Source organism: Dreissena polymorpha, chromosome 16, assembly GCF_020536995.1.
Source record: "Dreissena polymorpha isolate Duluth1 chromosome 16, UMN_Dpol_1.0, whole genome shotgun sequence".
Classification (NCBI taxonomy): domain Eukaryota; kingdom Metazoa; phylum Mollusca; class Bivalvia; order Myida; family Dreissenidae; genus Dreissena; species Dreissena polymorpha.
In genome coordinates, this window is record NC_068370.1 from 6,218,570 (window position 1) to 6,231,106 (window position 12,537).

Consider the following 12,537-nt stretch of genomic DNA (forward strand, 5'->3'; position numbering starts at 1 on the left):
GGCTAAATCGATTGTCTTTTATCGGGTGCCGTTTGTCCGGGTTTACAATTAAATCGGAAGCCGATTGTCCGGGTCGATATATTAACAGGGTGCCGACTGTCCGAGTATGCAAGAAAACACTGGGTGACGATTGTCCGTTTGCCGTTTCTCCGGAAATCGTAAAAACGTTTATTCGGTCTTAAATATTACGAATGTTCGGTTTCATATTGCTTCAAAGACACATATTTTATTAATCAATTATGTATAAGTTTATATCTTTTTTTGTTTAAACAATCTTATTTTTAAGGTTTATTAATGTTAGAAATGTGTTGCGCGTGTCAAAATTGCACGTGTATTGGAATACACGCTGAAAACGCGTGATAGCGCCAGACACGGAGCGTGTATTGACCTCTCATCTAGAGTCCGTCCGCCAGATAACAGAGTGCGGCGGATGACCTCCGGGAATTTTCCCTCGATGTAACCATTCTATTTTGTTAATAGATAGATCTTCGGACACACCTGGAGCGGCAGCGGGAGCGTGTTTTGTAATGTTTATTTATATTAAGGATAAGAACAAGGCAGGGCGGCATAAAGAGCAGCGGGATTCATCCTACTTGGGAACCGTCGCTACGTCCTGATATTAATTGCTAGTTGGAGCACTGAAACGACAATAAGATATTACGTTATAAAGAAATTTACACGTTAATACTTAAAAATGCAAAATACTTTAAAATGATCGAAATTATAATTACGTTCACAAACTTAAAGATCGATTTAAATAATATATTTAAATAATAAAACTGAATTTCTTGATAATAAAAGTGAACACAATTCTGAATTGATTTTATCTGAGTAAAATTGGCACATATAAATAGAATCATTATACAAGTAGTTTTATCCTTAATGAAATTATTACATTCACTTATGTAAGAAAGGTTTTAAGTAAAATTTGGCGACCCATTTATTCATGATCGGAATGATACATATCCATGTCTGATGTTTTGACAGGGCTGACGGTCGCTCCTACATTATTTTGCCAACCCGGACAATCGCTCCTACATTATTTTGTCAACCCGGACAATCGCTCCTACATTATTTTGACTCCACGGCAAAACATATTATTCGCCGATCAAAGGCTAACACCTATAATTAACCAACAATTAAAATTGCCAACCTGTTAACCTATGTCTTTATTTTCGCTTTCGCTTTAAGACAAATCCTCGGCGAATAAGTTACACTGAAAAAAATATGATTTTAATTATTATTTCAATGTGATTATTTTCCTCAGGAATCAACAATTATTTATCATCTACATAGCTATGTTATACTTATCTTTGTAAATAATCTAATTGAATGTATTGAGTTGTTTCAATTATGATCTCATGTGTGTGTATATACTCGATTGTACTTCCTTGCTTGTATTATATGTTATGTTCTTCATGAATGGAGGAAAATAAAAGTCTATCTATCAAAGTAAGCCGATTCAACATGAGCCGATCAATTTGATTTTAATTAATTAATTTACTTATAAACATACTATGTTACAGCTTGTCGATTCTGTAAATATAAGGTAGTTATAAGGGCACTTCGGACCAAGGTTCCTACATTATTCCTATCAGGGACATTCGTTCCTACAATACATTTATTGAAATAAGTGCCATTTTGCGAATGGAATAAACATAAAAAACCGCATTTAATCAATAATTGCTATATCAACAATGGTAGTATCAATCGATAATGACCACTTTCACACCTATGATGTGCGAACCGTGCATAAAGATTACAGACTGACGTCACATTAAAGGGGCCTTTTCACAGATGTTGGCATGGTTTGAAGTTTGTCATTAAATGTTTTATATTGATAAATGTAAACATTAAATTTTAAAAGCTCAAGTAAAAAATCAAAAATAAAATTTAAGAAAGGAAAAAAAAGTAGCCCGCAGCAGGACTCGAAGTAAAAAACGCATTAGCCAACTAAGCTATCCTGCCAAGGATACATAAGATGCGTATTTTATACCTTGTTTCTTCGTAGTTGCACAAATTTAAACGACAACAACAGAACTATCCAAATTATTCAATCGCTTCGCGCTGCAACGCTTTATAATTTTTAGGTTTTTAAATCGTCAAAAGATGCATATAATAGCTATATTAGACCATGGCACATGTTCAGTTATACTGTTTCTTCACAAATATCATAACTAATCCGAAAATTTGCGAATATGGAACAACTTTTTTCAATTTTGTTAATTTACCACACCGTGAAAAGATCCCTTTAAAGTGAAATAAGGATAGTAAACAATTGGCTAGTTCATTTTTTTTTACATTTGACCCATTGATTGATACGACACTGAACGATTTCTTAATCGGCATTTCAATGATTATTAAAATAGTGTGTTAAAGTGATACTGATACTGAACGATTTTTGTATGTGTTGAATTGTAATATATTGATAAAATGTTACATGTATATGTTACAATAACACAAACTAGACAAGAAAAATCATACATTGAAGACGAAATTCATAAAATGCAACATGCTGGCGAATTCAAATGTACAGACATTTTCGACTTCAGAATTAAATATCTGGCTTACAGTATTTGGCATTTTCCGACACAAGTTGGCAATTTTAATTGTCGGTTAATCATAGGTGTTAGCCTTTGACCGGCGTACACTACGTTTTGCAGTGGAGTCAAAATAATGTAGGTGCGACTGTCCGGGTTGACAAAATAATGTAGGTGCGATTGTCCGGATTGGCAAAATAATGTAGGGGCGACTGTCCGCCCTGTCAAAACATCGTAGGAGCGATTGTCCGCCCTGTCAAAACATCGTAGGAGCGACTGTCCACCCTTTCAAAACAGCGTAGGAGCGACTGTCCGCCCTGTCAAATTTAGCGTAGGAGCGATTGTCCGTATGAGTGATTGTCCGGATACCATGTCGGATTACTAAATGATGAAGTATTTCAGTATTTTATTATAGAAAAAAGAAATCTGGTTTAATTTGTACTAAAACAACTTAATACTGACCTCAAACATTTTATTGTTGTACTGACATATGTTCTGTAAAAAACATGTTGTCTTCCTGTACCTATGAAGTTTCATGATCCTAGGCGTAAGTGTTCTTGAGTTATCATCCGGAAACCATCTGGTGGGGACGGAGACCCCACGACACCAGTACATAATATGATCTGCACATTTTCTCTTAAACTACATCCAAGAACGAGTAACTGTGGCATTAACCTTAGACCTAGTGACATCAAAATCAATAGGAGTCATCCGCCAGTCATAATCAATGTACCTATGAAGTTTCATGATCCTAGGCGTAAGCGTTATTGAGTTATCATCCGGAAACCATCAGGTGGACGGACCGACCGACCGACGGACAGACGGACCGACCGACCTACCGACATGTGCAAAACAATATACCCCCTCTTCTTCGATGGGGCATAATAAGACAGAGATTTTACTTTTTATTAATTAAAATCAGCTGTTTACAAGCAAACAAAAAACAACATAATAAGTCATGCGGCCGGGATAATGGACACGCAGAGATATCAATATCGTGTTTTGACATATAAGCACCCCAATTTCAACAATCAGAATCAATATATGTTTCACCAAAATGCAAATTGTTCTAATCTTATGTCTTGTAAGTAAACTAGTAAATATTAGACGTGCGGTTTCAATATTAATTGCAATTGTTAATTCCCTTCATAACTTACAATGTTAACCAGTTCATAAAACTATCGTCCAACTTCAATAGTCTACCATTACTTATAAATTGTATAATGCATATATAATGCAGGTTATGAGCTTGTATATACGTTATTGCTGAATTTATAAATATTGTTGTTGTCGCTGCTTTTGAATAATGTTATGTATATGTATATAAATTGGGGCAAGGAAAATGCAAGCCATCCGTCATTTCCGGTATTTAAATACATGTACATGTATTGTGATCGACCATATTTAAGAAACAATTAATTTGTAAAAAAAATACATATACCTATCAACATTGAAAGGCAGTCCGCGCAGAAATATCATAATTGAATATGTATTCTAATAGCGAAAATAGGGGAAGAATATTCGGGAGCCGATTGCCTGAGTGACAAAGCAAACTGATGCCGATTTTCCAAGAGGACAATTTATTCGAGGGTCATTTGTCCTAGTGGACAAATTTACGAGGAACCCATTGTCCGGGAATGCCAAAAACGCAGAGAGCCGATTTGCCGGGTGCCGTTTGTCTGGATACAATGTGTTTGGACCTTTTAACATGTTAACCTATTTGTAAGATCATTAAACATAATATGCATGTTTACAAAACAATTAGTACTGTCCCCCTACTCTAGCTCTAACGGACATAAATTCAGTTCGGACGACTACCAACGTTTTGAGCTTCAAATGAGCTCATCCAATTTTACTTACAATTGAGATAGTAGTTTTATTAAATAAACACAATTTAGTATTTTCCATAGCATCGATACTTGAATCCAAAATAGATTATACACCAGTTACACATGTGAAACTGCACAATAAAAATGCCACAAAGCAAATAACATTTGGGGCGGGCAGACGTTTCTATATTATGTCTAGAGTGTCGTGTGTCATTTAAAGATAAGTTATATAATTAAGCGTCAACAGTATTATTTACTGAAAGTTTTGTCGACAGAGCATCAAAACAGACTTTCGCCTGGTTGAAATTAATTTATTACACCGTATGATAGTCAATTTATTACCGAATAATTATTCGTATCCCTGATTCGTTGAGATGTAACGTAACAACCAAATATCTGAACAGGATCATTACTCATTATCACATGAATGCTGAAACATACATGTCTTAGGCGTGACAGTGTGCACGATGTTGCAAGTATATTTTGTTTGATTGGTCTTTTTAAATTAAGTAAGATAAATATATCCAATTGCACATCATGAACTACACTAAATTTTGTCAAGAACTCGGCAATAGCAACGCAAAAATAACAGTACAAAAATCCGAGAGCCAGCTTACATGCGCGAAGATATAATAATAAACAAGAATCCGGGAGCCAAAAGACCACGCATGCGCGTATGGTTGAATAATGGTTACACTAAACCTATATTTCTCACGGGCAAAAATGGCGCGTAATAGGCTAAATAGGTTGCACCTGGCTCCGATCCTAATTAAAACTCCCGGCCGAAACTAGGTCAGCCCGACAGGCAGTCGACGGCTGGTCAGCGTGCACTAGGTCTCTCCCGGGGGATAACTCTTGTTCGTCCGAAAGGGGCCCTTAAAGGGGCATACCCGCTCACTGGGAAATGACGCATACGAGATGAAGGCTAAATAGGCTGCATGCACGGGGCCGACCGTAATTAAAACTCCCGGCCGAAACTAGTTCAGCCCGATAGGCAGTCGACGGCTGGTCAGCGTGCACTAGGTCTCTTCCGGGGGATAACTCTTGTTCGTCCGAAAGGGGCCCTTAAAGGGGCATACCCACTCACAGGCAAAATGTGGCGTAATACGCTAAATAGGCTGCACCTGACTCCAATCCTAATTAAAAGTCCCGGCCGAAACTAGTTCAGCCCGATACGCAGTCGACCGCTGGTCAGCGTGCACTAGGTCGCTTCCGGGGGATAACTCTTGTTCGTCCGAAAGGGGCCCTTAAAGGGGCATGTCCACTCACAGACAAAATGTCGCGTAATACGCTAAATAGGCTGCACCTGACTCCGATCCTAATTAAAAGTCCCGGCCGAAACTAGTTCAGCCCGATATGCAGTCGACGGCTGGTCAGCGTGCACTAGGTCGCTTCCGGGAGATAACTCTTGTTCGTCCGAAAGGGGCCCTTAAAGGGGCATGCCCACTCACAGGCAAAATGTCGCGTAATACGCTAAATAGGCTGCACCTGACTCCGATCCTAATTAAAGTCCCGGCCGTAAGTAGTTCAGCCAGAGAGGCAGTCGACGGCTGGTCAGCGTGCACGAGGTCGCTTCCGGGGGATAACTCTTGTTCGTCCGAAAGGGGCCCTTAAAGGGGCATGCCCACTCACAAGCAAAATGTCGCGTAATACGCTAAATAGGCTGCACCTGACTCCGATCCTAAATTAAAGTCCAGGCCGAAACTAGTTCAGCCCGATAGGCAGTCGACGGCTGGTCAGCGTGCACTAGGTCTCTTCCGGGGGATAACTCTTGTTCGTCCGAAAGATGCCCTTAAAGGGGCATACCCACTCACAGGCAAAATGTGGCGTAATACGCTAAATAGGCTGCACCTGACTCCGATCCTAATTAAAAGTCCCGGTCGAATCTATTTCATCCCGATATGCAGTCGACGGCTGGTCAGCGTGCACTAGGTCGCTTCCGGGGGATAACTCTTGTTCGTCCGAAAGGGGCCCTTAAAGGGGCATGCCCGTTCACTGGGAAATGACGCATACGAGAAATAGCTAAATAGGCTGCATGCACGGGGCCGACCCTAATTATAAGTCCCGGCCGAAACTAGTTCAGCCCGATAGGCCGTCAACGGCTGGTCAGCGTGCACTACGTTGCTTCCAGGGGATAAATAGGCTAAATAGGATGTGAATGTCGACGTATGTACTAAACTTGCTAAATAGGCTTAAAAGGCTGTTAAATAGGCTAAATAGGCTAAATAGGATGTATGTTTTGACCTATGTACTAAAATGTCTGAAAAGGCTAAAAAGGCTGAAGAGGCTGTTAAATAGGCTAAATAGGCTAAATAGGATGTATATTTCAACCTATGTACTAAATAGGCTAAATAGGCTAAATGGGCTAAATAGGCTAACTTCACACACGTGTACATAAGTGTGGTTAATTGAGGTACACTGCTATTAATAGATAAAGTACCCTAAAACTTAGAAACATATTTTGCACATTCGTCGGTATAACATTATAAATGAATATGTGTTGAACGATATCGCAATGCATACATAACACGAATTACCCAAATATAGGACGCAGAACTTGACTCTCGCAATTCAAAAAATGTATAAATGGCGGCATGGAGATTCTAAATATAGTTTAAAAAGAAAACGCACTAACCTTTCCCCGAGTGATCACTTCGTAGAAGCATGCTTTTAAAGTTTAGCTGGTATTATATAGACGTCCTAGCGTGGAATTATAACAAATTACAATGTCAAATTGGGTTTGTTACCAAAGTCAGACCAAATTGGCTTGAGACGTCTTTATTAAACATTTACAAGATAAGAACAGTTGACGAAGATTATCGTAGACATTTGTTGACGGTTAAAATAAATATAAGTTTAACCTCAATTGAACGCATCAGTTACTGCATTCTATTTCAAATGTGTATTAAACATAATCTGTGTCATTAAAGACACTGGGGAATAAGGAAATTATATTTTGACGTTCATTTCCCAAAAGGAATCTATTAACTTTTATAGTGAATTTTTTTTGGCTGAATGAGTTGATATTGTTCTGATAGTTTAAATTTGCTTTTTTCAATTTCTTGTCGGTGTGAGTTATGTGTGAGCTACAAATCATTTTACAATCGTTAAGTATGAATATGTGAAGACGCATTATATACTGTTTTACTATGATGCCATGAACCCAGTTTGGAATGTGATCATATTCTGAACTTTTAATTGATCAAACCTCTGCATCGATATCTGCCGGATATAACGTTGCATGATATATTTTTATATCAGTTCGACAGGAAGTCCTTATATCAGTCGATGATAGGAGGTTGGTCATATTACTCGGAATCAACTATAAAGTAATCATTTTAGTAAAATCTAATCAGATTCAATAAAACAAACAATTTGATACCAAGATGTAATATATTTCAAACACAAAATGCAACACAAACAGCAAAAAATAAACATGTTTCATAAATATTAAGCGCAAGTGCTCATGACATCATTATGAACACGTCAAACGGTAAACATCATGTTATTTCCCCATAAAATGCAGCTTATTAGCGATTTTTACATTATTTCTTAAAAATCGGGTACGTACAGGTATGATTAACAGAAAAAACAGGTTAGCAAGCCTCGCCGTTATATTATCCTTAGCCTTGCCTTATACATTTCAAAAAGATCAGTTACCTGCTATTCTCTATATATACAAATGAACTTCTGATATTTAGTGACTATGATAATACAATTTAAAGGAAAAACATAACTGAAACTCAGTTATCTATTTAATTACATGTATTTGGAAGAAAGAATAATAAAAAGTAAATCTTTTTCAATAAATGGTAAACATTCATAAATTATACGTTCCCGTAAGACAGTAGCCCGCCTAACATGTAATATTAAATACCTGTGTCAGATAAAATATAATTATATTATATATTGTCCAATTGTTAATATGTTTAATATTATATAAACAATATAAAAACAATAAGCTCGTCCGTGTACTATTATAATTTGCAAATGTATATTTCCACTATATTTCAAAAAATTAGTTTTCGAAATGATTTTTGTTTTGTATTTGCTTCAAACGCATGTTGTTATGGTATGTGTTTTAATTACGAAGCGCTTTATATGCTTTAGTACAAATATACTACTGTAACAAAACATATATTCACATGATTTTGAATGGTTTATATTATCAAAGTATGACGTTGTATGATAATAATTTATTGGAAAAGATATTATTTTGGATGCAAACTAACTTTCCTCTGGTGAATATTCTAGCGTGTGCATATACAGAAACAGTAAGCACACTTCAATAAGCATGTACGCGTGTGTACATTAGTTGATGGGTGCAATAAATACATGGTATATTTACATTCTACTGATATATGAGTTTAAAATAATATTGGATAGTACGCCTTTTTTTGTTTCATTTCAATAACAAAATACAATATATACAAACTACAATATTCTATACATTATAATTTAGATATATACTTTTGGGATATATCTTTCAAAATTACTTTTAAAGCAACACACGTTCATGTTAGATACTAAAACACACACATAAATCTATTATAATTTATATCAGCAATACACAAAATCAATGAAACATGTTTAGTATGTGGAGATAACATGCTTCTTATTTTAAGATTTAAAGATTTTGTCATAGACAGTATGTGCAAAAAACAGTGAAGGACTTATAATAATTGATATGGCGTCGCGAATCTTTGAACGGACCTGCATCGATGAAGCAGTTCCAGTTTTGCATTTAGTTGCAAAATGTTCACAATTGTTATTCACAAGGCCATACGATTGCCATTTAGTAGGGTTGGCAACCAATTCTTCCGCATTTGTAGCAGCTTCTTCCAGTGGAAAACACTGTCCAGGTGAGTAGATTATTCGGAGAAGATCACCCTGTTCGGTGAAATCCTTTATGCTGACGATTCTCGGACTGGCTTGCTGTTTGTTTGCGCCTCCAACTTCGGCGACTTTATCACGACCAAGGAATATGCCGTGGTGATAGTATTCAACATTGAATTGATTCCTTTTAACAGCAAGATGATCACCTCTTCTCAGAGACCTGAAAACAACATGATATATGTGACTTAAATCTGTATAGATTTTAAAATTACAATGACATAATATGTTAAGGGTTATACAGGTTGCTCTTTAGTTCACGTATGCTATTCAAATTGCCCGGTACATGAATGAAAGTACAGCAAATATATTGAAATGTGTTTTTGACACAATCTGCATACATTTCAAGCATACATTGCCAATGAAAAACAAAAGCTATGTATTCATTAATGATCTTGTAAAATAATTTAAAAATATACATAATAAGATTTCTATCCAAAAATCGTTAGGTCTTAACTGTTGTTTTATTAATTTCCTTATCTAATGTTCTATGTATTTACAGTCATGATAAATAAAAACGGTATCATATAACATTATCATTTACTTTCTATTTTGACATATCTATATATCTATGTATACTGCAATGCGCCCTTTAAAGCATTATAGGCAGATATGGACATTATCGAGTCCGTTTCCTGGGAAGAACCAGTACTTGATGTCTATGGAGGATAATGAGAACGCTCCCCGAGTAGGGAGCGAACCCACGAACTCCCGATCGCTAGGCGGACACCTCATCCACTACACCACTGCGACATAAAGATCCACATGATTAAACATATTCAATGTTCGAATGTATTAGACTTTTTCCTGCATCTGTTGCAAACATTGACCAAATAAAGCAGGGTCGAATAAACGTTCCTATCTCCAGTCAACAGGAAGTAATGTATTCCTACGCACGCTGTGACGAATATTTGACATTTGAAATTTATTGTGACGCATCATGAAAGTTATCGTTATATTATATATTGATATAATCATTTTTATTCTTCTTTAAAATATATTACCGAACCAGCTTTCCGTATCTATCATTTTCATTTACTTGATTACGCAATTTTTGACGAAACTAGTGTGACGTCATTTCTCAGAAGAAACATACTATCTAGTAGTTTCTCTCAGGATTTTAGGGACAACAATTTTGACATGATGGTTTTAACAATTAAATGTTTTTAGAGCATCGAACAAATAATAAACGTATTACGGATTGTTGGTTTGTCATTTATAATTGTTAACTTCGATAGGAATAAAATAGTTCGCTACTGAGTACGACAGGATTACGATTTCGTAAATCGGGTTTTGGGTCAGAGTGGCTACTGTAGCATTCGATACAAACGCTATAAAAAAAAATGTGGTTTAAAATACATTTCCATAATAGGGATGAAAACACAGAAAATGGATGTGTATATCGTTGTACATTTATTGTTATAAACAGTGGATTAAAGTTGAAAATAAAATGTAGCTTTTGTTTTGCTGCTGAATTTTTTTTTCATTTTTTTACCAAGAAAAATATCACATTCTCGATTCGTTTTAATTTCTTCTCATATTTTCAATAGGAAAGTATTAAAAGGAACAGTTAAAAGTGGAACTATTTTTTATGTAACACAATCGGTAGTTATTCGGTCGTCTGGAAGGTTGTGTACATGAAGGAGGCTAGAAAAGAATAATTATATTGTTATGTCAATTCATCATTTGTCTTTGATAAAATGTGTCAACGGCATGAAGCATAGAATACATGGTTGGTGCCGAGATGGAGAAAGTTTAATTTAAATTACGTTGATAACATAATATTTTTACATATTGCTTAATTATAGTTGAAGAAATGATAAAATACAAAAAGAAAAACATTGACAAACTGCATTTTTATAGATAATAGTATATTAATTGTTTACCTGTAATCTTTGATTACCTCTACTTCGCTTGAAAAGTCAAATGACTGTAGAGCTCCGTATGCAAGCGCCATGGAAATCTGATGGTTTCTATATCATGTAAATCCGTATGTTAACTATTTTAACCACGATACGTTCAAGAACGTCAATGCACTAGCTTCGATTCTTTCTACTATCTGAAAGAGACTACTTAGATCTATATATATATATATCGATCTATTAAGTGCAATGCTTTCGTTCGATACACAATGTGAATACCTGTTATTGATATCAAATCGCTCGACTAAATAATGTGCGCAAGCCAGTAAATCATTAAGGCGTGTTAATAATTTGTTGATTTGCTTAAATCGTTTCAGGTCTTTTACAGGCGAGTTAAATGGACAGACAATACTAGCTTATGGTTATTCTATTTCCTTGCAAGTGTTTCGTAACTTTTTTGGTGCAATGATCCGTTTTAATTTCAGTTAAGGCCATATATTAAGAGATGTTAGTTGTAACATTAATACTGCATTAAAAACGTATTGTAAACTTTTGTATAAGCTATTGTTAAAAAAAATATGGCAGGACTAGATAAAGATAAAACACCAATGAATTGTTTAGATCAATGCTAATATATAGTAATTTTATATAAAAAAAGAACTATAAACACTCACGAGATTGTAAATAAACTCCTATAGATCACTATAATTTATAATTGTGTTCATTTGCATCTTAACAACATATGATTTTGGATTAATTGGACAAAATATGTTCTGTAGCTTACCTGAACCGCGACTTATGAATAGACGACTTAATCCCTTGCTCATGTAGTTGTGACAATGCTACCTGTCAGAGGCGTTGTTTAACATCTGAACCTTATGTTAAACGTACTTTGACACGGTCTATTCACCATTCGATCGGAATTACTTTACTCACCACAGAGGATGATTATAGGTACGTCTATCACATGAAAGCTTCGAGTAAGCATTATTACGTTATCTTTGATTTTAATTTAATTTTGATTTTAACAAAAATACTGAAATGGAAATTTCTCGACGGAAAAACACTGCCGTGAAATTATCGTTACTGTAAAAAATCGTATATACCACGAATGACATCATATGACATAAAATTGCGATTTCAGTGGTAACGGAGCCTTTATTCATCTTGTTTTGAGAAAGAGTAGAAACAAAATAATTTTGACTTAAGCATATAAAGCTTATTGTTGTTAACATACATATACAAGAACAACGTGCATTTGAAGTCAATACAAAAAATACATAGTTTCGAAGAACGATCCATTTAAAAACACAGGAAATAAACATATTTCTACTGTTGACTTACAACGAACATATAACCACTAAAGTGTGAATCTTGCAAGATTTTAGTGACTATAGATAAAATCAGCAAAAG

At 35.5% G+C, this 12,537-nt stretch overlaps 1 protein-coding gene across 1 annotated transcript; it reads right to left on the reverse strand.

Annotated features, from left to right (window-relative positions):
* Window positions 1–8,111: 8,111 nt before the first annotated feature.
* On the reverse strand, window positions 8,112–11,301 carry LOC127861654 (lecithin retinol acyltransferase-like). The gene is made up of 2 exons (XM_052400346.1): window positions 11,149–11,301; window positions 8,112–9,425 (listed from the first exon to the last, which is right to left on the reverse strand). Exons 1-2 carry the CDS (start codon window positions 11,217–11,219, stop codon window positions 8,990–8,992), a joined length of 507 nt encoding a protein of 168 aa, XP_052256306.1. The 5' UTR covers window positions 11,220–11,301; the 3' UTR covers window positions 8,112–8,989.
* Window positions 11,302–12,537: the final 1,236 nt, after the last annotated feature.

Coding starts and splice junctions, on each gene's coding strand:
- LOC127861654 (XM_052400346.1), bottom strand. CDS start 11,219: ATGGCGCTTGCATACGGAGCTCTACAGTCATTTGACTTTTCAAGCGAA. Junction 9,426..11,148: donor GAGGTAATCAAAGATTACAG/GTAAACAATTAA, acceptor TGTTGTTTTCAG/GTCTCTGAGAAGAGGTGATC.